The 23685-nt window shown below is 45.1% G+C and overlaps 12 protein-coding genes across 12 annotated transcripts; 8 read left to right on the top strand and 4 right to left on the bottom strand.

Moving 5' to 3' along the window:
* Positions 1-7: 7 nt before the first annotated feature.
* Positions 8-601, top strand: SERLADRAFT_390843 (uncharacterized protein; the record flags this gene model as incomplete). The annotated part of the gene is made up of 3 exons (XM_007318850.1): positions 8-296; positions 358-374; positions 432-601. The coding sequence occupies one exon, from the start codon at positions 20-22 to the stop codon at positions 203-205; it is 186 nt and encodes a 61-aa protein (XP_007318912.1).
* A 2974-nt stretch (positions 602-3575) lies between these two features.
* On the bottom strand, positions 3576-4851 carry SERLADRAFT_349062 (uncharacterized protein; the record flags this gene model as incomplete). The annotated part of the gene is made up of 5 exons (XM_007318849.1): positions 3576-3761; positions 3818-4002; positions 4061-4409; positions 4459-4584; positions 4639-4851. 5 exons carry the CDS (start codon positions 4849-4851, stop codon positions 3576-3578), a joined length of 1059 nt encoding a protein of 352 aa, XP_007318911.1.
* A 262-nt stretch (positions 4852-5113) lies between these two features.
* On the top strand, positions 5114-8259 carry SERLADRAFT_449625 (uncharacterized protein; the record flags this gene model as incomplete). Its single annotated transcript, XM_007318848.1, has 19 exons — positions 5114-5230; positions 5293-5490; positions 5546-5663; positions 5716-5824; positions 5886-5988; positions 6041-6124; positions 6180-6364; positions 6418-6520; positions 6574-6702; positions 6767-6821; positions 6878-6966; positions 7039-7167; positions 7222-7330; positions 7382-7474; positions 7531-7637; positions 7688-7783; positions 7839-7898; positions 7951-7971; positions 8028-8259. 19 exons carry the CDS (start codon positions 5165-5167, stop codon positions 8115-8117), a joined length of 1944 nt encoding a protein of 647 aa, XP_007318910.1.
* Positions 8260-8361: 102 nt separating this feature from the next.
* SERLADRAFT_468838 (uncharacterized protein) lies at positions 8362-9691 on the top strand (the record flags this gene model as incomplete). The annotated part of the gene is made up of 4 exons (XM_007318847.1): positions 8362-8721; positions 8822-8896; positions 8987-9287; positions 9348-9691. 4 exons carry the CDS (start codon positions 8539-8541, stop codon positions 9476-9478), a joined length of 690 nt encoding a protein of 229 aa, XP_007318909.1.
* A 312-nt stretch (positions 9692-10003) lies between these two features.
* SERLADRAFT_390834 (uncharacterized protein) lies at positions 10004-10571 on the top strand (the record flags this gene model as incomplete). Its single annotated transcript, XM_007318846.1, has 3 exons — positions 10004-10111; positions 10171-10435; positions 10498-10571. 2 exons carry the CDS (start codon positions 10234-10236, stop codon positions 10518-10520), a joined length of 225 nt encoding a protein of 74 aa, XP_007318908.1.
* Positions 10572-10605: 34 nt separating this feature from the next.
* Positions 10606-11202, top strand: SERLADRAFT_390831 (uncharacterized protein; the record flags this gene model as incomplete). Its single annotated transcript, XM_007318845.1, has 3 exons — positions 10606-10649; positions 10711-10924; positions 10984-11202. 2 exons carry the CDS (start codon positions 10772-10774, stop codon positions 11017-11019), a joined length of 189 nt encoding a protein of 62 aa, XP_007318907.1.
* A 93-nt stretch (positions 11203-11295) lies between these two features.
* Positions 11296-12151, top strand: SERLADRAFT_468831 (uncharacterized protein; the record flags this gene model as incomplete). Its single annotated transcript, XM_007318844.1, has 1 exon — positions 11296-12151. One exon carries the CDS (start codon positions 11382-11384, stop codon positions 11979-11981), a length of 600 nt encoding a protein of 199 aa, XP_007318906.1.
* A 1572-nt stretch (positions 12152-13723) lies between these two features.
* On the bottom strand, positions 13724-15935 carry SERLADRAFT_468830 (uncharacterized protein; the record flags this gene model as incomplete). Its single annotated transcript, XM_007318843.1, has 10 exons — positions 13724-14306; positions 14361-14424; positions 14492-14561; positions 14629-14697; positions 14756-14852; positions 14909-15079; positions 15174-15237; positions 15296-15424; positions 15486-15668; positions 15725-15935. 10 exons carry the CDS (start codon positions 15771-15773, stop codon positions 14258-14260), a joined length of 945 nt encoding a protein of 314 aa, XP_007318905.1.
* A 648-nt stretch (positions 15936-16583) lies between these two features.
* Positions 16584-17591, bottom strand: phl1 (fungal mating-type pheromone-like peptide; the record flags this gene model as incomplete). Its single annotated transcript, XM_007319025.1, has 3 exons — positions 16584-16928; positions 16990-17456; positions 17517-17591. The coding sequence occupies one exon, from the start codon at positions 17170-17172 to the stop codon at positions 17041-17043; it is 132 nt and encodes a 43-aa protein (XP_007319087.1).
* A 1349-nt stretch (positions 17592-18940) lies between these two features.
* SERLADRAFT_390822 (uncharacterized protein) lies at positions 18941-19289 on the top strand (the record flags this gene model as incomplete). The annotated part of the gene is made up of 2 exons (XM_007318842.1): positions 18941-19037; positions 19086-19289. 2 exons carry the CDS (start codon positions 19007-19009, stop codon positions 19235-19237), a joined length of 183 nt encoding a protein of 60 aa, XP_007318904.1.
* Positions 19290-19516: 227 nt separating this feature from the next.
* On the bottom strand, positions 19517-21227 carry SERLADRAFT_349074 (uncharacterized protein; the record flags this gene model as incomplete). Its single annotated transcript, XM_007318841.1, has 4 exons — positions 19517-20501; positions 20550-20689; positions 20738-20869; positions 20919-21227. 4 exons carry the CDS (start codon positions 21225-21227, stop codon positions 19517-19519), a joined length of 1566 nt encoding a protein of 521 aa, XP_007318903.1.
* A 204-nt stretch (positions 21228-21431) lies between these two features.
* SERLADRAFT_468819 (uncharacterized protein) lies at positions 21432-23284 on the top strand (the record flags this gene model as incomplete). The annotated part of the gene is made up of 9 exons (XM_007318840.1): positions 21432-21512; positions 21559-21668; positions 21726-21762; positions 21819-21838; positions 21889-21957; positions 22020-22215; positions 22270-22650; positions 22714-22940; positions 23019-23284. 7 exons carry the CDS (start codon positions 21464-21466, stop codon positions 22347-22349), a joined length of 561 nt encoding a protein of 186 aa, XP_007318902.1.
* Positions 23285-23685: the final 401 nt, after the last annotated feature.

Genomic DNA, 23685 nt, shown 5'->3' with positions numbered 1-23685 from the left:
CTTGTCTATAGAATAAACAATGGCTGGGTGTCAATTGAGGGAAGAGAAAAACGTTGTTGTTGCTGAATTCGATATGAAACCCAAATTACCGAACCTGAACCGCCGCGGTCGTTGGAGAGCCGGGCGGGGTAGGACGGTAACAGAAAGATTTACTTCAGTCGGTGTAGGATTCCTCGCTCCCTGTACGGCGAGGAGAGGACTTTGAGAGAGAATAAATGAAGTTGTATAAAAAGAATAAGAGAGGAAAGAGGAGTTGGGAACGGCAGGAGAGAGAGGGTCCTGTCAGGGAGGTTCACCTGTAGGGGGAAACGATGAGCTACACTGAGTAATAAGCAAAAGCTGAAGCGCTTCACGCACCGCGCACGGATGACCACCTGGGTCGGGAAGAGGGCCTCAGTACCGTTGTAAGAAAGATGAAATGAAAGTCTTACTCGAGGGTCAACAGACGAAGATCTGTGTTTCTTTCCTGATCAGTAATGATGGCACTGGGGGTCTCTGGCGTCGCACAAATGGACGACTACAGAGAGATATTTGCGAGTAGTTGCAGGAACGATCTGTGCTTTTTTTGCGGGCTGTGTGCTTGAAATTGTGGAAACGTTCACTGGACCAACCACTCGCAAAATTTGTCCTATCGATGGAGCACAATTTCGGAGTTTCCCGGGTAAACATTATTCGTTCCCTTTTATGGCAACTGTGGCTGAACCCTCTTACCAGGTATGTCCAAGTTCATATCAGGTTTGCATTTTTCAGTCGATTGCAGAGCTCGCCATACACGTTCCATCAGGTGCAAGGTCCGGACACATTTCCGCTCATGAGCGGGAGGGCACAAAACCTGATGCGAACAACAAAGGCGGGATTCATTTGGCGGCGAAGTAGGCAAACAGGTAGCTCTTTGCTGCCAGTGCCAATCGACTTTTTTTCATTACCGATGATCCAAATGAAACTCAAATACACAGGCCTCACGCCATATAGGTCCAACGGGCTCCTTCCTCCCTGCGATCAGTCATATATCCATAATTCTTCTGCTCGAAGGCTGTCCGGGTGCTGTCGACGCCATATCTACACAAATATCAGCGCTTCAACCTTTTTTGTGGCTAAGTTTACTCAATGTTGTAATTCTGTTCGTCTGCGAGACCACGGACCTTCCGAAGGTGACACGCGAAGCGCCTGTCGGGAGATTGACTTGCGTGCTACACAATCTGTGTATCGCGTGGGCTAAGGATGACACTACGGTACCGGACCTTTGCTTCTCCTCGCTAGGTGTCACCATAGCTTTCTGTGGTGTGGGTGTTTTCCTTCTGGGATTTTCCTTCGGTGCCATGCCGTACGAGATCAAAACCCCCACAAGGACACGGTTTGACACGGTGAGTGGTGTTCGTTCCTTTCGAACATAATCCACCGCATCTGGTTAGACCGCGTCAAATCGAGGTTCGTAATGTGCCAACTCAGGTTCCCCTACTGTCAATGTAACAGCAACTTATCAATACAACAAAGTTACATCAGGTAATGATTTGGAATGCATGAACAGCCTAACTTCCTCGGGCCGCCATCGCTGTCAAATGATCTATCGAATGGAGTTACTATGGATCCAATTAAAGGTTCGACAGCTTCGAGGTACCAGACAAAGAGTTTGACGTTGCAGTAACATGACATGATGATCTGGTCTGTGGTTGACATTTTCTCCGTCGCTCAATCTACCGTGGCTATGGTGCAGCAGTTTCAGTTTTTTTATGAACATATCGGATCACTTGATGAATGGAGTTAACGTGTTCCTTTTTCAAATAGTCGTGCTTACTGCACGAAACACATTCACCCACGTGTTAATAAGTTGCATCTTCAGCAAAGCCTTGAAGTTACTACTGCAATATCAGCTTAGAGATGTCGACCGCGATCGCAGCAAGTTAGGCGCAAATATCAAATGCCAAATGGTTGATACGTCCTTCGCATGCTTTCCGTTATTCCCCATTGACTACTGCGTCCTTGATGAGATCACATTATCAGTAACAAACATCTGTCTTCGCTAATCAAGTAAACTCCTCGATATGACTCAAGGTCCATCCTTCTCGGGAAGATGAACACCTAAAGTGTACAATCCTGGGGGTCTCGGTCGGAGAATGTTGTCCTCCGAGGTCTGTATCCGTAATCATAATCCTTCCAACACATACATGCACATAACCTTGTTATTTCAGTCTCACCCTGATAAACTGATTATGCGCTCCAGAAAGGGTATAAAGAACTATTTTTCTACGATTCCTTGACAAGTCTTCTTAGATTCTTAAGAATACTAATATTGCCACAATTTTGGTATGTCTTGGTCATTCTAATTGTTGTCCTGTGCTATTGAAACCGATTCGCACACATCACGATTTCGTATAAGAGGTATGTGAGGTGCGTTTGATGGGCCTGCGCGATCTTTCACACTTTGGGCCTTTTCACATGGTAACGTAGTGAGCCATTACTCGCTCGTACAAGGCACCGTTATGTTGGTTTAGTGCCTTACGGAGCGGAAGCATTTAGGTCAGATTCTGCCAATCCGGGAACCTACTTCTTGTCTGCTTGCTACTGTGTTTCGATACTGTCAGAACTCGTCGTCAGAATTCGAAATCACCTTTTTTCAGCATTCGTTTATGACCAGGTTAAAGTTTCCGGGTGCTATACAATTTCCCTCCCGGTGGAGGGATTATCCAAAGATGATAATGTTCGAGCCCTAATTCGCAGGGAACTGCATATCGACAGTTCTTAATAGAAGAACTAATCCTTACGGCAGGTTTACTTCACCATCGCAACTCCTCGAGTGACAGCTCAGCGATTCCGTCGCACCTTTCTGAATAAATTAGGAAAAAAAAAACATTGATCAGTTGCAGTTGCGGTATCCTACGATGTCAATCGTTTCTATCCATTTTAACTCCTAAATTGTATGGCCGGGCCGGATTTTTTGCATGATGATTATATTGCCATTGAATGAGGCAGATTAACGACATCCATCATCTGCCAGTGGGGAAAGACAGTCCGCAATACCGCGGTCGACGGTCGACGGCATGGTTATCAAGTGTCGTCATGGCATGACTTAACGTCGGGTCGAGGGGCGCAATGAACTCATATGCGCGTTGACCCTTAGTCACCTGTCCGCTACGAGATATGTACGCTCCCGCCATGCAATCAGCGCCCCTCTTTTACTGTAAAAGATTGCGGTGTCCCTTAGGACCGAGAATTCTGCGCGAAAGTTAGGTAACCAACGGCTGGAGAGCGATAACGTTATGGGTCTCAGACAGGCGTTGATTGATCCTTAACTGCCCTCGCGTGACCGGAAGTAGCCTGTGCCATAACGTCTCAAAGTAATTCCAGGTTGCCGCATGAAATGAACCAGATACAAAAATTTAGTTTAAATCTTTATTCTCAGTCCCGGAGGGGATTGAGCGAGATAACCGAAGAAGTTGACGCCTTTTTAGGCAACGTCTGATTCGATTTAACTGGTTTCTGGAATATTGGGACGACATAAAATTGGCGTGAATTTCATATATTCAAACCATATTTATGTTCTGCCGACAGTTTGTTGCGTTCTTGGTGATAGTGAATCAACGGGGTGGGAAAGACGTCGATGCCCAAGGAGCTCGGGTGCCCGTGTTCACGTTGTTACGCGGGGCCGTTCCACCAACAGGTGGCTGCTGCTGGGAAGCCTGGGAAGGATCTATGGCGGCCCAGTCCACCAATCCACCAAGGGGAATATGTTGTACTACCACTCTCTTTCCTAAAACTTCAGCCTGAAATTTTTAGTCTAAATAGCGAGTCCAATGCGGCCGAATGGAAGACTACTCACTTCATACATCTTGAACAAACCAGAATTTACCTTTCCCCAGTTGGGTACACCGGCCGCGATAGAATACAGCTGTGAGGAATGCTCGTGGAAAGGGCCGTGCTTCACTTCGTGAATCCGCATTATTGACATGTAATACAGATTTTCAGGTGGCAGAGGAGGGTGTAGAATGGACGATACTGGGATGTCTTGCCTGTCTGTTCAGAATTGTTATCCGTGGGATAATAAAGGTAGTTAATAACTAACCTCGAAGCTGACCGCTTCCAAATATATATCCCAGAAAGCTGAAGTCGTCGAGACCCCATACGCCATGGCTTCCAGCAGGTTCGAGTTTATAAGTGTCTTGAAGCCTCCAGCAGAGTCGTATGTAGCGGGTAAAAACCCCAAGGACGATTGCACGCTCCTCTTCAGCAATTGGTTCAAGAAATCGGATAAGAGTCAAACACAAGAGAAATATAGCGAATGATGTTTCATGACCGGTACCATAATCCATCCGGAGAAAAGAACCGAACGAAGTTAGAAAGTATGGTTTTATGTGAGGGATGGCAATGTATAATTCCGGCTCCAACAACGAGGACAAAAGATCTTCTGCGCGCTAGACGATAATGACTAATGACCATTGACCCATAATTTGAAGCACGAACCTCTTCTAAACGTGCTCCCCAAGTTCGGAAAGCAAGGTTGCCAAATCTCTGTGGAGTAGGTAATGGAGGTATTTCCTCGATCCACCCGTCCAAGGTATCCAACAACTCAAACATTCGTTTCACTGGCTATATTTATCAAGATAAACGCGAATTGATTAGCTAGATTGATTATCGTCGCACCTGACTGGACGCAGAGGGTGTCCATAGAAGCATATGCCCAACAACCGCTTCATTCAGTCGACGCAAAAACAGGGCATAATCTCGATAACCTTTTGTTGTCTTCCAGTAGTCAACATCATGGTCTGAATGGATTTTTTGGACAGGCAGAGCGGCATATTCCGTTATCTCTGATATCGTGACATGACGCAGGGGTAGAAGTTCTTGAGGACCCATTATGAAATCCACAGAATGTGAAAGGGAGTCTGTGATTTAATATGAGTGCAATCGCACAAGATAGATAGTGACTAATATAGATTTACTGTGATGCCTTGACTATAATGCGTTTTTCTTACTGCGTTTGAAGTGGTCTAACACAGGAGGTGTGATGATATGAGTCACGTGTGGCGCGTGTGTACGACGCGTTTCAAACTCCTCTATTAATTGCACAGGCGCGGTCAGTGACACGACGGCTTTCTCTCCTTCTCCTGTTGGGCACAATTATTGCACTATTGTAACCTACATACTCCTCCTGTCATAATCGCCTATTATGAGCCATTTTGATAGCTGGAACGTACTAACCGAAGAAGAAGACGAAGAACTTCAAGATGCCTCGGTATGTACCTAATATTTGTTGCATAATCAGTGATGCCAAACACTTTCTACGTGTCGTTCCAGTTTTTCGAAGGAAAGAGGGACGTGATATTGCTCTGCATAGATTGCTCGGAATCTATGCAAGAGCTTCGAGATGACCCTGTTTATGAAAACGTGAAGACATGCCACCTATTGACAGCTCTCGAAGCTGCGGTACAAATCCAGAAGAAAAAGGTGATCGTAGGACCAAATGATTCAATTGGAATATTACTATTTAATACAGTGAGACATATTACGCTAATTCATTGCTGGATATTATACTCAGGGAACATACCAGACACGGCAAAGCGACACAAAGGATCATACATCCGAAATTAAGAAGAATACATTCGCGTTTCAGCCCATTACGCAGATCAGCGCTCCAAAAATTCAGGAGCTGATACAATTACTGGATGGTATTTCAGGATACCTATCTAGCGTTATCGTTATCTCATATAAATTACATAGCTGCAAGGGATGATCCAGACGTTCTCAAACAGACCTTCCCACCTCTTACCGGGAAAAAGATCCCAATGGGTGATGTGTTTACTAGCTGTAACTGGTTTCTGCGCGATGGGTAATGCGATAGCTGACGTTCTATTCTGATTTAAGTTCTAACCTTGTTATCCTGTATATAGTGCTCCAAAAACAGCTTCGAAGCGTGTCTTTCTGATTACTGATGAAGACAACCCTAATCCTTCTAGCGCGCAGCTTCTCACATCTTCTAGAACAACTCTTCTCGTGTGTATTACATTTCGTTCTTCACAAATGACCTCTCTTCACGATACTTTAGGATCTTACCCAATCAGGCGTCCAGGTCGAGCCATTTTTTATATCAACTCCGGACAAGCCCTTTGATGCTAATAAGTTTTATTCCGTTTGTATTTTCGTTTTGTTATCCCCTATGTTCCTAGTTCTCAAGATATTCCTAGTCTGTGTTATTGTCAGATAACGTAAACGACGAAGATTCAGACGAATCTGGAGTCCTTCCGGAGTCTATCTCCATAACTCGTATTGATGACCTCCTTTCTCAAATGCGATTTCACGAAGTACCTAAGCGAGCATTGTTCAGCATACCGTTCGAGATGGCAAAAGGCCTGGTCATTGGGATAAAGGGGTCAGCATAAAAATACTGCCTTCATTAACGAGAAGATATTCACCTCCAGATAGATACGGGCTAGTGACAGAACAGAAGAAAGGGGCATACAGGTATTTTGTAGACTTGGGTGATAGGATGGAAGTTGCTTGCAGTCGAACAGTGTATCTCGATGAGGTATATATTCTTCGCCAACGGACAGTACCTTGACTCAAGATATCATTATTCAGGATCAACAAGCAGAAATTGACAAATCGAAAATCGTCTTTGGCATGTCTTTGGGTGTGCCCGTCACTGACGAGACCAGTGATGTAGAAGACAATGGTTTTGGCACACGAATTGTTCCCGCCGGAAAACGAGTATGTTATCAAAAGCTTCAATTTGAAGTGTCGAGTAGTAAAACTAACATCGCACAATTCGCAGCCCTTTTTCGACGCGGATGAGGTGAGATCCTTCAGAACTCTTAATCTTGATCCAGGTAAGTCAAGTCCACCAGATGGGTCCTGATGCGAGACACATTAGCGGAATACCTAGTCATCAAGCTACTCGGCTTCAAAGATAAACAAGAACTGGCTTTTGAGGATAATGTCAAACATTCTTACTTTATTTATCCAGACGAACTTGTCAGATAATCTTCCCAATCTTCTTCTTTGGTCGATACTGATTTTACACCTATTGTCACTACATTTCTGCAGAAATTTTCAGGAAGCAAGCGCACCTTTAGTGCTCTTTTGAAAACCATGCTGGCTAAGGGTAAGATTGGGTTATGCATAGCTTTAACGAGACGAAATGCATCCCCCACCTTTTGCGCAATGCTTCCTCAGGTAAGGCACTTTGCTGTCGTTTGATGATAAATCAAATATTTTACTTGATTAAAGGCCGAAAAAATCGAGGAAGGTGGATGGAACGAGCCTCCTGGATTTCACGTCATTCCTTTGCCATTTGCCGACGACATTAGAGCGGCTCCCCTAGAAGAAGGATATCGAGGTACGCGTATATTCTTCTATGAGTCAACTTGATGCTGAGATCAATGGGTAGCGTCCGACAAGATAAAGGATGCAGCGAGAACATGGATCGACAAACTTTGCGTGAAAAATGGAGCATACCCTCCCGACTCATATCCCAATCCAGGTAAATCACTTACATATTTCCTCTGCTCACATAGCTTATCGTTTTACCGACTGAAGCACTTGCTTACCATAATGCTCAGCTCCAAGCTGCTGCATTTCGTGAGGAGTTTGACGCTGAAGCGTTCGACGACCTGACAAAACCGAAGCTGGATATGATACACAAGGTTTGCGAGATTATGAATTTCCACATATATTATTCTCACCAATTTCGCAGCGGGCAGGAAGTCTCATGAAGGAGTGGAAGCGGGAGCTTGTGAAAGATGACTCTGCCAATATGGTCATTGTAACAGCTGGGTCAAAGCGGAAAGCAGTGAGTTATAGCTACGTTTCATCTTTGGCCAACCTAAACTGCTGTTATCTTGCAGGATGTTAGCGTCGATGAAGCTGAATTACGTAGTAAATATGAACAAGGAACTCTTGCCAAGGTGGTTTTCATATTATATTTAGCCTGAACTGCTCCTGATGTCATATTTATAGCTGCGGGTGGATCAGCTGAAGGTCAGATAGTGGTTATACCATCTTTTTGCGTACCATTTTATTCATCAGCTTTATAGGATTTCCTCAAGAACAAGAGCCAGTCGGTTTCAGGAAAGAAGGCAGAACTGATTGACCGTATAGCGGAATGGATGGAGACTCACAGCTAATTTGCTGTCATTAATATACAATCATCCACGACTAGACTTGCATGATCCACAGTATTTTCACAGGATCTGTCAAAGTATCTGTCCTCTGTATCCCTGCATTGGTATCTGTTGTAGTACGGTACAGAATAATAATTTCTAATTTCTAATATTTATATCTCGGGTAGGTCCGATAACACCATTATGTGCAAATCTTGGGTGTTATCAATCATCTCAGCAAATCTGTTAAGTCCCATAGTCAGCCTCTGAGTTTCCTCGGTATATCCCCGAAGCCCGACTACATCTCTTCCGACTTCACTCGATCTTCAAATTTCTACCCACACCCCAGTTCACCTCTTTCTAGATCGTTCATCTCCACACTGGTCCATCGTTACACGCCCTCGCATATTACGACCGCCGTGTCCGCTCATTAACCTTCAAAACTATGTCAAACCTGGAGAACTTTGTAAACGTCACTTCTCCTGAACATTTCCGGGCGCTTCTCTCGAAAGACCTCGAGCGTGTTTCTCTCATCAATTTCTGGGCACCATGGGCTGCCCCTTGCACCCAAATGAATGAAGTCGTGCTAGAACTTGCAAAGAAGTACCCGAAATTACTTGTCTTACAGGTGAGATCTGTAAAGCCACTGGTTACCCTATGGAATTCTTGTGAAAAGCCTATATTTCATACTAACTTGACTCGGCTTCTCCGCACTTCATCTTTGACAGGTCGAGGCGGAGGAGCAACCTGATATCACGGAATCCATGGACATCGAAGCCGTTCCATCATTTATCGTTCTTCGTGTGAGTAGATTTTCACTTGGTCTATCTTTGAACACATACATGCTATTCCATATGGCATCGAACGCACCAGAAACTTACTTTACTTAACAGGGGCACGCACTCCTTTCACGTATACCGGGCGCCGACGCCATAAGACTTACCACCGCGCTCGCAGCGCACCTGCAATCACCTGCGGCCCCCATTCCCACCCCCCTGGAAAAGAAAGAGACGCCGGAAGAACTCAAGAGCCGCATGGATGGATTGATGTCTAAGAGCAAGGTTGTTCTATTCATGAAAGGACAACCAGATGAACCGCGATGCGGATTCTCTAGGCAGACTGTACAGTTGTTGAGGGATAATAAGGTCGAATTCACCCATTTCGACATTCTTTCCGACGAGAGCGTCAGACAAGGTTAGTCAACTATCCAGGATAAAAAAGACAAATATGTTTACTAACTCCCTTCAATCACAGGACTCAAGCAACTGAATGACTGGCCGACTTTCCCACAGATCATAGTTAATGGAGAGTTTGTCGGAGGTCTGGATGTAACGAAGGATTTGTTCAACACCGGGGAATTTTGGGAAATTTACAAAAGTGCTTGATTTTCTATTCTCTATTTTCCGTGCTTTCTTCGTTACCTAGAAATGTGTATCGCGTCATCTGTTCCATGAGCTGTAAATTGTAATACTAATACAATGGCAGGTCACGTGTCTATTTGCATTAGAAAAATACTGCTCCATCGCTTGTAATGTCAAAATTTCTCTGTCTATGTTCACTTTCCACCTTAATTTTCTTTGTCAAGCTGGGCAGTTCATATGTACTTTCGTTCAAGTGATTACGTCTCATTGATCGTCACTACTAGGTTCTCTGAGTGTGGTGGAATGATGGCCAATCCCTTCGAAAAAATGCCTTAGGGGCGGGCCAGTCCCATAGGGGCGATTGAAGGTACGTTGCACATAAATTTGAATACATTTTATATACTAATTAACAAAAGAGTGTAGGGGAAAATAATGGGAGAGAATGACACTCTAAGGTGCAAACCCAGCGGTAGAGAATTCTCACACCAATCATACTGGTTGACGTTCGAGTCTAACCTCTTCAAACTGACTTTGAGCTAGCGAACAAACCCCCCGCCGAGCAGTATGAAAGGTCATCAGCTTATAACCGGCAGCGGCGTGCAAGTTAAACACAAAATGCTAGACCTCCACTCTTGGTTCTTATCTATAACTTGCTTGGTTTGTCCTTGATACTATGTTCATTTTGCACACAGTAACACTTTAGTATATTTCGCCAGGAAGCTAGATTGTCCGTGGACGGCACAGACCCTCCCGTCACAACAGCACTCGTCAAATAACTCATGATGGCTAGGAAGTATGATGCTGGGAAGTATATCAATACCGTGACCACCATCGCTCCACAACATCGTACGAGATTCTCAGGATACGTCACACCGATCGTGAACTCCATCGATCAGCACAAGGGTCGAGTGGTTTTGCTCGCACGGCTCAAATATCTACACAATAGGCGATGCCACAGCCAGATATGTGACTTAAAGTCTGGTAAGACAATTTCATCCATGATACAAGAGGTCCTCAAATGCTCTCGGATACGAGGATAACAGGCGAAGAGAAGGGTATGGTGTAAAGTATATGGAAGGATTCCGAGAAGGTGATAACGAGGTATTATGACTTCGAATGACTCGAAAAGACAGGTTGTGCTTGAGTGGCCAAAAGTAAGCGAGCGTGAAGGGGGTGACATAACTATAAATCTTAGGTTAGTGTTGCCCCTGCTTCATACTGAAGAGAACGAGGATAACGAGAGGCAGTGTTTTCAGACTGCTATATCGGTAGCACTTCTCAAGGCTCTCCGGCAATTACTTGTGAACTCCTGATTCGATGCCATCTTCGGGACTCGGACCATCTACCTTCACATTTCTGTTAAGCCTCACTAGCGTTACCGATGTCTTTGTACACCGATTTCCGCCTAGCTCTCGATTCCTCGGTCGAAAGGATCTAAAGTACTGCGGCACGGGCCAGAAGGTTACTCAGGTGATCAACCACTATCCGCTAACCGTGATAAAAGCTACTAACCGGGCGTCAATGTGGAGCTTTCCTGCAGCGTGGCTCGCTCGCTGCATGGATAATATGCAAAAAAGTCTCGAATAATTCAAGGTGTGAAATCTTTGCACCAGCGTGCAGCGTCGCAACCTGGGGCTCAGTAGTTCTTGGTCGATCCTGTGACCGACACACCAAAACATGTTTTAAGATTTGGGTCGCGTGACGTCACGCGCGCGATTAACGATGTCAAGGTCTAGACTTAATCGGGGGTTACTGTCAATGTAATTCAGTTATCTCTGGGTTATCTACCCCCAAAATAATAATAAGGAGTGTATACCCCGCTTTAGTACCGTAGTTCCCTTGCAGACTATTAACGACCATCACGACTCCAGTACTGGTAACACTCTGTACCCCGGCTTCTCTCTTCATTTTCGCTTTCATACATGTCATGGCTCTTTCTTCCTGTTCTCCAGACCACAATTCTTCATGCGTCGCCTGCCGCGTTCTACTTCTCATAGACGTACAAGTTGGGATGCTTGCAGATGCTCCAAAAGGAGTCCCATCATCAAAATCTGTGCATCAAAACATTCAGCGCATTCTCTATCAAGCACGCGCAGAAAACCACCCCCCTCGGATAATACATGTGCGCAACACTGGTGAATTCGGCGAACCAGACGAGCCAAACACCCCTGGCTGGCAGCTCATCTTCCCACCACTACCTAACGAGTTTGTAGTCGACAAGCTCAAAAATAACGCCTTCGCTGGCACGAATCTCAGCGATCTCATTTCGCCGGATGCCGAAATTGTCGTAGTGGGCATGCAGAGTGATTTCTGTATCCGGGCTACATGCAGTGCAGCTCTTGGGAGAGGGAATGAAGTTCTTTTGATGAAGGGAGCCCATGCCACATACGACAGACTTGAAGTCTGGAATGGAGGAGGCGTGACTCCAGCTTGCAGGATCGAGGCTGAAATACAGGCTGAACTAGAGGAAGCGGGCGTGATTTTGCTAGATATGAAGGATCTTCCAGGACTGTTCACAGATCGGTAACTATGGCATGCCTATCTTTCACATTTCTAGGTTGTATAATGTCTCTTGTCTTTGGGTTCAATGCAGAAACACGAGTTTAGCGTCTTTTGTCCATCCTTCTCCTTTTCTCTTCTATTACACTACTGCTTTCGTCCTAGATCTCAAAGTCCGTGACATATCAAAGGTTTCTTAGAGTTTCACTGGCCATCATCTGGTAATAATGTGATCGTATATTTGCATCCAGCATGAACCTAGCATTTGTAATTCTCTTTCATGTGGCATGCGGTATATTCTTGCCTCCGGCCAGATCCTATCATCCACCAAAATCACCGGTCGAATAATACATCATGCGTAGGATTGTTGCATACACTATTCAACTTCATACTCCTCCTTGCCGAAGTATGATTACGACAAAACCTACAAAACCCATATCATGTAACCGAAGTAGATGTTGATTAACCCCTGATAACAGTTACGTCTGTACCGGCGGTATATGCGTTGCGTTGCAAACAAATTTTGATTCCGTCCACACATGGGAGACTGGACGGAATTCGCATGTCTGAATCAAGTCCGGAAGTTCCGCCTTGAGAGGACAGTTTACCCCCGGCGTCGAAGGAACGCGGAGACAACAGTAATCCGTATCATAGGCGCTTCCCCTCGACATCGCAAAGTAGGTGTTTCATATGGGGCGGAATATCATTAGGCCCTTATTACAACAATGCTGTAAGATGCAGAATAAACTTAGATCTGAGGAGGAGGGTCCAGTGTGCAGCGAAAGCAACTTTGAAGTAAAGAATGTCACGGTCACAAAAAGCGCTCAGCATTGTTTGTTTGTTTTCAAGGCTCTTGCCAAACACCTTCCCGGCTACGACCATTTTAGGTAATCTTTTTCAATAATCTATCCAACACATCCAGCACGATGAACAGAAACAATGAGGCAGCAAAAGAATCTTTGGTTGATCCATACAAGTCCCTTCCAAGTTTCAAGGCGAATCTCTTCTGAATACAATCATCTTTTTTCTAATCTAATATTTCAGAATCAGCGGCTGAAGTTGACCACAGCAACCCCCTTTACTCCAGAATTTGTTCAGTCATCAGTAACGCAAGCATCAGATCCTGCGGGAATCTACACCAATCGTATTAAAGGTCGCCAGGTGCTGCTAGAAAACCCAGTACGAGAGAGCAGAGCAAAGAAAGAGCGCGACGAGAAGAAATCGCGGAGGTTGGCTAGTAAGAAGCGACGGGATAATGGTGTAGTAGGTAAAAGAGAAGCCAAGGAGAAGGGACTATGGAAGCTGGAGGAAGGAATAGAAAAGTAAGTCTACTGCTTTTGTTAGGACTGCGTATAATAATGCGTTGCCCAAGATTTACGTTGTTTATTCCCCTGCACCACCTTTGGATGGGATATATGTCAGAACTTCTTGGACTCTCCCCTGCGCCCACAGAGCCAACTTCAGCTCCTACCGCTCAATCCATGCCTAATGCAGGAGGGATGCATGCGAAGTTAGTCAAGGCTGATTTGCATGGCTCAATAGTGAGCGGTAAGTCATCCCTTGTAGTCCATTTTATCCGTTCCGTTTATATTGGTTTAAAGTCCGGCAGAGTAAAAATCCATGTCTCGTTGGTTTGTCCGGTATTGTGATCCATGAAACTGAGAATGCATTCAAGGTCGTCACAAAGCAAGATAAACTTAAACGTTTGTTTGTTTTATTTTTTGTTTTAGCTATTATTAATCAACTGATCTGTGCTCCGTTCTACTATAGTCATACCAAAGCAAAATTCTGTTTTTGCATTCGCCGTCCCCCTATACTCAGTATCCCCTCCTTCAATTTCAACTCAATCGTCGACGTCAGCATCAACGCCTGACTCTTCGTCGCAGGATTTGAAGACAGTACTCGACAGTGTCCATATTGAATTCGAGCTTTACGGTAATCAGTTTAGGTTCCGTTCTGCAGAGCGTGCTGGAAGAAAATTCAAACATAAAGAGACGATCGAGCTCTGAATGTATTCCGTATGATGGCCATTCATCACCTTCATGACACGGGAACAGTGTTGTAACGGTCTTCCCTCCTCGTGACCATCATACAATGAAGACGTATTGATGTCGACTTACACCCACCTCCACTCCTCAAGGCTGTTGGGGACAGACTTAGGAAAACGGACTGCGAAGTGTATTAATATATTGTAGCAATAAGTTATCTGAAGTAATCCTAAAAATGATTACAATCTACTCAGTGGATACCCTTAAGGCATCACGACTGCCATGACCAGTAGGCCATCGTAAATGAAGGATGTGATCACCCAGATCCTGCTGTATATACTTTTCCCCATGCAAGTTCTTGGAACCTATACGACGAACATCATCAGAGATGCAACTTGGAGGAAGAACAAAGCACTTACTTGTCATAAAGTGACAACACACCAGCACCGGCAACACCACGTAAGACGTTCGCTCCAGCTCCTCCTAAATACGGTATTCACGTTAGAAAAATCTGCGCAAAATGGGATCCGAAATAATGAAAGTTACATACCGAAGAGCGATTTTACACCTTCTTTGGCGACAATTTGCCTACCAGCGTCAATGAAGGATTTGTAGCGAACCTAAAGTTATGACGTCCGTAAGGATAAACATGAAGAAATGGGCTTCAGACTTAAAACAAACACGTACCTTTTCGCCAGATGTCATCATCATCCTTCTACGAATTGTATCCAGAGGATAAGCAGCTATTGCAGCTCCCTGTGTGAAAACGTGTATCAAAACCCAAGGCGAATCAAGGCTACACGTGACGACATACGGTAGTGCAAACCCATCCTACAGCGAATGAAGCCAAGAAATTGCCTTGGAGAGGCCCAACGAGCACGGTATCCTTCACTGTATCATACCCACCGAAACTATTTATTGTTTGTCAGTAGATTGGCAAAAAGTCAGAAAAGCAGGGACAACGCACTATAGTCCTCTGTATACACAGATTCCGACTACACTGGGAACAAAGCCTCTGTATAAACCCGCGATGCCGTCTGACTTAAGCGTCTGCTTGTACACATCAACGAGGCCCGTAAACTGACGCTGACCACCCTTGGACGAACTTTTGCCATCGGCAGAAAGACGTGTGCGGGCGCTACGTGGAGCAAACGTAATTCAAACAGGAGACATCGCGAGGGAAACGTGAGAAGTGAGATTTAGTCTGGAATGGGAGTGTTGTGAATGCCCACTAGTCAAGAGAGTAAACAAAGACAGAGGATGAAGCTCCCGCAGCAGCTCCGCTTGCAATATTACCTGATTTAAAAGGCTCGATTTAGTGATCGGTAGCTAAAAGTTTTAGACGATAGTTTACCAAATACCCAGAGGCCGAAACCTTCAGCTTTCTTAAATCCAAACATCTTCTTGAAACTATCCTTGAAAGCAAAGTTCAAAGCCTGGGTCGGGAAATATCTAAGGACGTTGGTCCCGTTGCCTCGCCAAACTAAGAACACGATATGCTAAAGTTGAATATAACGAGAGTGATCATGGTCTGAGGAACGTACAGCTCTTGCCACCTTCTTCCGCCAAAGTCCGTCTAAAACATTCCGTTATTCCGCCATAGGGACGGTCCAGCCTTCCTGCAGCGATCATAGCTCCTTGGTTCTGTATGAGAAGCTTGACACGTTCGATGGGTGCTGCTGCTGTTTTCGATATCGCAGCAGCAGTTCCTCCCATCATGAAGTCCACTTCAGAAGGGAATGTCAGGACACAACTGCGCAGACAAGACAAGGCACACACGCACCAAAGAATGCAGATGCATCTGTCGGTTTAGAGGACTTCTGACCAGACATTGAATTGAGTAGAGGATAAAAAGAAAGAAAAAAACTGAGTGGGGATGAGGGAGCTGTGGTAGGGCTGCACAGTGGTCTGGTGACGAAAACGCCGTTTATATACCCTTCGGGACCACTATATCTAGGAAAGATACGGAACGTTGTCTAAAAATTCGTAGTGATAATGCTGTGCGCACTGTAGAAGCCCACCACGAGTTGCCAGCAGATAAACGGCAAATCTCGCTCCGCGCTCGTCCGACATGTGCTAAACCTTTTTGAAGGCCTTTTCCACAGTGATATTCAATCCCATAATGCTGGTTAAAATACTTTGTCTGCAGCTATCGTGGGCAGGAGATGCAGAGAATCCAAAACATATCTTCATGGAGGTAAACTGCGATCTTTCTCGGCTGAAAACCCAGAAATGTCAAATTGTCCATTTTGCACTCAATCTCCCACGCCTGTATATCCAGTAATGGTAATCATCTTGATTTATCCCACCCCAAAGCTTGAACGTCTGCAGAGATGTAAGTTTCTTGCTGACCTTGACATGACTCAAGCCTTTCATCGAGTCTACAAAGTTAAGGACACCATCAAGTACTTCCAAAGATATGAGATTTCTTACTGGTATACTGTGCGTTTTTTATACTCTTACTTCAACGTCAATGTTAAGTTTTTTTTGCATATCGAATGGGACGCCGCCTGTGATCAGGCCGAAGTCGTAATTAACACGATGTGAGTCCATATTAAGTACTGGCTGTTATGATGATAATTTTTCACAGTCATTTGACTCTACTAGAGCGTAAGCTGTGTTTTCTGCTGGTTTCAGGTTATTCACTACATCACTCAGACATATTTTCCTTTCGATTTGTCAATAATTTCACTAGTATGTCACCCGAAATGAACAATATATATCCAGGTAATAATGATATAACTAATGGTAATCTCAATACAGCCCAACATCTCCTCTACCCAAAATACAGATGACCTCCCAGAATCAAATAATAAAACAACAGCCAGGAATAAGAACGAAGGTATAGTGAGAGCGAATGATGCTGGTCATGATGTACAAATGTGGAAAAATGATGCTATCGCATTTCTAGCAAAGAGGTCCTGAATTGACACTCTCGCGAGTGTGTCGTGATCCAAGAAGTCGAAAGTCGAAGTGGCATAATGATTCTATGTGAGGGACGAAATCATTTAGTCGGTTAGCCTCTCTGAATGTGCAGAAGTTACTCACGTTATGACATTAGATAGGATGAAAGTAGCAGGTGCGTCAATTAATGTCACTTTAAGCGACGACACAGTAGGAGTTGCCTCCAGAGCTTCCAGAGTCCTCATCGGTGGGAACATCAGGTGCAAGGTTGGTTTCCTCAGCCTTGGATGTGGTGAAGTAGGTTGCGATGGCAGTGAAGGAATCCATTGATTTATAAGAGCGGAGGATGGTTAGAAGGCGAGGAAGTGTGTCGAAGAAGGTACAACTGCTGGAAGAGCGAAGAAGTGCTGTTGAACTTGAAGAAAATCTGTACTGACCGTTCATCCTTTTATAAACCAGCCCCGCTTAGAAATGGCTTATGGACGAGTGATATCCGGGACGATTTGTCCGCCAGATTTAACGCAGTTTCCAATTGTCTTCAGCATTTTTGGGGATTTTGTGGGGTGAGACAGAGTAACAAAGCAAGTGGATGAGTTGTGATAACCGGAACTCTGTGAGGCTGTTGTTAACGAAACAATAAGTCCTCTTTAGAGAGAAGAGAGTCCACATGCCTTCACCGCATCTGTGATACTGTTCTTCATACATGTTAACAATAAGGACACAAAATGGATCTCGATCATTACCATAAAAGGAAATCAAGCCCCAACGCCGGACAAAAAGAAAGGCTGATTCGAGCGGAAGCTCAAAATCTTGCAACAAAGTTTGTACTTCTGTTACGGGTCCAGTGCCAGTGTCTGAGAATTTTCATGAAAGTCGTGTTCATTAATCGCATCAATCACATATTGATAACTGTGGACTGCCTTTCAGTGAACACTGTTATGACCAGTCTTAAGCCACCAACAGTAAAGTGTACCAAACGTGAACGTCACCTGTTTGATGTATGTCTAAAGATGTTTCAGACTGGTCAGATTATTCTTCCAATTTACCACTCTACTGATGCATAGATAAAGATAAGTAGCATGTATTTGTATTGCGCTTGAGTCGGTACTGTTACTGCTCTTCAAATCATGGAAGCAATTAAGCGTTGTATGTCCGACTGATGAAGTACAGCTTCCGTGAGACAAGAGCCGGGGCCCTTGTTCAAAATGCGACGAAAATGTATTTTCGCAGACGTAAGTCGATGCCATACCGCCGGGAGGTAAGTGGTTGCTACTCGAAGAACTAAACCAAATAGGAAATTCGCCTTCCGAAGGACGAGCACATGCAAGCCTCGTTTAAGGTGCCTGATGACTTCAGAAAACGGAATCAAGTTTGGTTCCGGCATCTAGCGACAAAGCTTTCCTATCGCCAACCACTTGAAGGGTGCTGACAAGAGACAGGGGACTCACATTTGAAACAAAATTTGAGGAACAGATACAAGATAGCTACGAGCCCATGTGTGTGACTGAAGACCAGACCTGTAAATTTCAAGTAGTTATGCTGGTGCCACTGCAATAAGCCAGTTGAACTTAAAGTTGGAAAGACAATACGGACGAGCGTCACCAGATAAGTCACTTTAGCTTGAGATCAAAATAGCTCATAAGCGAAGAATCATACTTGAGGATTGATTGTCATTATCATGTATAAAAAACAATAGAGTAGAACACTCGCCAAATCTATGTCAGAAAATCTCCATGCGGGTGAAACAATCCACAACGCTTGTTACCTCCACTTCCGGAATATTTAGCAAAATCTAGACTTTGCAAGGAGCTTCCTTTTCGTGATTTTGTCTCTGTGATGATAATGCAGACTGCACCCGATGACGAAGGTAGGGTAAAATAAACCTCACAGGTGGAACTGAGCTCAAATTTACTTCCACCATGAAGGAGAAGTACGCCCATTTCCCAATGATGGTAATAATGTGACCTGGAGTGACTTCGTTGACGGGAGTTCGCCATAGCGAAAACCATTTTCCAACTGACAGATATTAATGAAACGGTGCTTCACAGTCGACTTTACAGGCTCGTATATTATTCACCAGAGATCATGGACAGTGTTTCGAGAACTTGATTGCTGGGGCAAAAACTAATGGGGCGGGGTGTCAACGTACAACTAGCAAATAATGCGTACCACGCGGAGTCCATTCAATGAGACTAAAAATCCAGGTTATACATAATAATGAAATAGAAATCAGGACGTACAACACACGAAAGTTAACACTAATAGAACAACCAAGACCCAGACGAGATGGTGTTACTCAAAAGTCCGTTATTCAGAATATACAGGGAATCCGAAAGAAATGCGTGCCGACGCGAAAAGTAGCATGATTAGCGAGACGTCCAACATCCCATGAGATCCATAGATCAATCCTCCAACTCCTCTGTGAATTTACTTTCAACAGGTGCAGGCCCAGGCGCACTGGATTTAGAGGCAGGCCTCTCTTGGCCATCGCTAGCCTCGGTTTCGACAGGTGCTGCACCACCGTCATCATCCTCCCTATCGTCTACATGTGGAGATCTTCCCTCGGGAGCCTTCTCCTGCTGACGCTTACTAGGTCTCCTCGTAATATTAGCAGGACCAAGTGCATCATGATCGTGATTTAATGACGTGCTTTTTTCTGGCTGAAAGGTAATCAGGGATGATGTGTTAAAACAACGCGCCTAAAACGTACCGCATATCCATTCTGACCCGCCTCAATCCCAGAATTCTTGGCCGGATGAGAGTAAGAGGGCGGACCATCCTCTTCATCTACTACAGCATCTTGGTATAGGTCATCCTCATCATCTTGCTCCTCTTCCACGCTAGAACCCTCGTCGTCTTCATCTTCCTCCTCGCTTACATATCCCGCCGCACGAACAGCAGCTTCCACCGGACCACCACGCTCCATAGATTCACTAGCAACGAGATACCTTGCACAGAGCATTCTGATATCATTCCACCACTCCATCATATCATCGCGACTGCGTGCCCGGAAGGACCATGCATGCTGACCGCCTGTCATGGGAAGCTTGAAAGACCCCGATTTCGTCGTACCAGTACCATCTTTGCGACCTTCAATGTGAAATTTATGCGACTTGGCGAAGCTCGACGAGGGAGGGCCTAGTGTGCAAGCCGGAAGAAAGAGAGAAAATACTGGCACATGTCCACCACTGTGTGCAGGGTCTGACGAGTTATACTCATGAAGGAAACCCGCAGGAGTGAGAACGTAATATGCTTCGCGGTAGGTACGTGTGAAACGTTTCTTGCGTTCGAGATGGCCGGTGTGTACCGCGATCACAGATGGGTCCTCTTTTGATGGATAATGAATAGTTTCTGGGTTTCGCAGAGGAGTTTCTGGATCGAGAAGATGATCCGAGCGTGCAGAAAAAGATATCCATTCGCGATCCGGGGCTAAAGACGACATGTGTGTGCCAAGGCTATGCCACGAATCTTGTACGGAGCTGGACATTCGAGACTGCCATTCATCATAGGTCTGCCAAGCTGACTGAATTGCGCGAACGATGCCTTCCTCAAAATGTGCTGAATTCTGTTGCATAATAATGATTGATTTTTGTAAAGCATTTTCTTCGTGTACTTGTTTTTGAAGTTGACGCATTACAGCCATATTGGAAACATACCTGAGGCCCATAATGAGAGGAGTCGCAGTAAAACAATATACGACTTACGGATCGCTTTTGCTGTTGACATTCATAGGCGTATTTTTGAAGACTGATATGCTAGTAGAAAGCTCGCCTACATATCTGGTAGAAAGTTCCCTCTCTTTCGCAACACTAGTAGCTAGCTTTCCCGTATCATTCTGAACATTCTAAAGACACCGTAAGAATATGATCGGAGTATTGATTGCAATAAATACCTTTATATGGGCTTTGATTTCTGACCTCAATTTTTGAAGATGTTGGACTATGGAACTATCAATTGTGCGGCCTAAGTTGGCATGCTGGTCAGCGATTGCACGACTTTTATCCCGTATCCCATAGTAGATGTCCTGGAGAGAAATATGAGCATGAGACCCTTTGAATCATGCTACGACGCACCTGCAGACCACCTTCTCCTAGAAATTGATTGCCAGAGCGAAAAGGAACCTGGATGACGGCACCGAGTTTCGTATATTCTTTTGCGATGTTGTTTTCGATATCCGCTATGCCTTCAAAGTAAGCGACGAGCTGTTTCACGATGATTTTCCATGCGACAAAGCGCTCGATAAGAATGTCTGATGGTCGAAGATCTTGAGGTGCGACATTTTTCTTGATAAGAGACTGGCTGCGCGAGACTGTAGACCCTTGCTTGCTGGCTCTGGAGATAGAAGTCGCGCGAGATATGCTTGCGGCTTCGTTATTGAACATCAGTAGGACAACTACGAGGCTGGGGATTGAGTAGAGGACGAGGGGGAGCCGTAGTAGACGAAGACGGCGAGCCGAGGCAAGGGCACTGTTGATTTTATATGGACAGGTTCCAACGACGTCATCACGCAGCGTGACCTTTCTGGAAGTCGTGACATGGGCTAGAAGTCACACAGTTACAGTCACCTGTTCCTATCCAAATTTTCTGACAACTGAATACGTGGTCTCTTTCCTCCAAAATGAACTCTGGTATACAAAATCTTCTCATCTCCCTCGGGGCCATGCAGGGTATGTTGCCTGCTGTTGAATAAGTATTACGCTCATGTCTCTTTAGTGGCCCGCAGGATACCATTTGATGACCCAGAGGTACTCAACTACGTTCGAGTAGGGTACATTGCAAGCCAGCTCGTCATACTCGGTGCTTACTTCTATGTATCGCACAAGGCATGCATTTCTGGCTTTCAATGTTGCTGAATTCCCAACTAACCACATTTCTGACAGGTCAAGCAGAAGAACGACCAGACTGTCCTCAAGTATGGTGGGTAGCTTATCAATGACTCTCACCATGGTATTTTTACTTACTCTCTCTACCAGTTGAGCCGCAAAGCCCTATGGTGAGTTTCTCTTATAGTTGAGCTGTATCCTATGCCTCAATCATTACCAGTCACCCGACTCTGGAGGACTCGTCACCACCACTGTAAGAGATTACGACCTATCCGAGACGTCGAAACTCGTCAGTATACATTTATTTCAGTTATCCAGGAGTGTTTATTGAAATTTTTTCATATCATCTAGCTACGTTCAGCGTACTTTGGTATCGCTATGATGACCTTCTTCCACATCTACATGAAGTACACACAGCCTCTTTTCATCCAAGCTCTCATGGGCCTCAAGAACCTCTACGACGCCAAGCCAGTGGCTATCCACATTCTTGGCAAGCCTGCTGAGGGAGACCTCAAGAGACCATTCAAAGCTGCAAGCATGTTTGGAGGTAGCACATGACCTTATCTTTCCAATTTGATCTTACTGAGCCTTTTTTTTTTAGCTGCTGCTGCTGGACCACAGACGGACAGCGCCGCCATCGCTGAGGCAGAGAAGAAGATTGGAGCGAAAAAGGAAGAGTAAGCGAACGCTTGGATTAGATACTCTGCTATCATGGCTTGAATTACATGGATATATCGTGAATTCAACTGTTTCTGCTGCTCTGAACATTGCTGTGACTTGTAAACGTTGGATGACCCGTACAAAAGATGCTCATACCAACGGACTCTGTAACTCTGCACTGCTCTAACTTTTACAGAGCAACTGCCGGTAAACGAATGAAATCTAGTGTATTATGCTATGCAGCCTGAGAAAGCACAAATGCCACGGCATCTAGTCCAAGTTGTACCCAACAAGACTCCTCCGACCGAGAATCTCCCCAATCTTAATGATACCAAGGACTGTTAGCTGATATCCCATCTAACGTGTCATTCAAGGTATAACTTACTTTGAATATACCATACGCCTCTACAGCATAAATGCCTACATTTGCCCACTCCCCGGTGCGCATGATTTCTCGCCAGTATGCTGGGTTCTTGGCACGTCCCCACATTGTCGAATACGCGTCCGTGATAGTGTGAAGAGAGGTAGGAGGTTGTAGGCGTTCAGCAATGTAAACTTGTTTTAACAACTCCCGAGCCACAGTATAGTTATACGTGATAGGCTGACGATATGCTGGTAAAGAAAAATAGAGATAAAATATATGTAAGAGACAGATTTTTTTATGACAACAAATACACGAAAAAGACATACACCCGAGCATCGTGCCAGCTCTTTCACCGAGAGGACCTAGGAGCTTCTTGGTGGTCTCCCAGAGCTTCTCCGCATTTTTCTGTGCACTCCCTAGCGCATCCTGGGCTTTCTTTTGTGCGTTCTCCGTGCTCGTGCTGGCGAACCGCTGAGAGTGTGCAGGAAGCCGACGAGGACGTAGGGCCTGACGGAAAGCAGAGGTAGACACCGCAGAACGCATTACAGGGAACGGCCGATACGATATGAAAGGGGACAGAAAGAAATATTGTGAGGAAGCCCGACGGTGCAGACGGCGATGACGGGAATAACGAGGGTGGGAATATTTTTTGGGATGTATCCGGATTTGTCCGACTGGTTATCAAGAGCTCTGCCTTTTAATCGTACCTCCAATTACATTTGATCTTTTAGATCATGGCTACGTCCATCTACAACCTCAGGTAGCGCCTTGCCGTACCACTATCCATTCCGAATTATAAGTAAAGTCTACTATCGAGGAATTCAAAGATCTATCAGTACACGAGGTGCGCCCAAACCCAACCATACGCTTGTAGGCTGCCCGCCTCCACCACCACCACCACAACAACCATCCAACCACCGCTCCAAAGACATAACCACCGCCGAACGCCATCGCCCGCCACGTTGCTGAGATGGCGGAGGCTCGGCGCCAACT

This window comes from Serpula lacrymans (genome assembly GCF_000218685.1).
Source record: "Serpula lacrymans var. lacrymans S7.9 unplaced genomic scaffold SERLAscaffold_7, whole genome shotgun sequence".
In the NCBI taxonomy this organism is placed as follows: Eukaryota; Fungi; Basidiomycota; class Agaricomycetes; order Boletales; family Serpulaceae; genus Serpula; species Serpula lacrymans.
The sequence above is the reverse complement of the archived record's forward strand: the minus strand, read 5'-3'. Positions and strand labels throughout refer to the sequence as shown.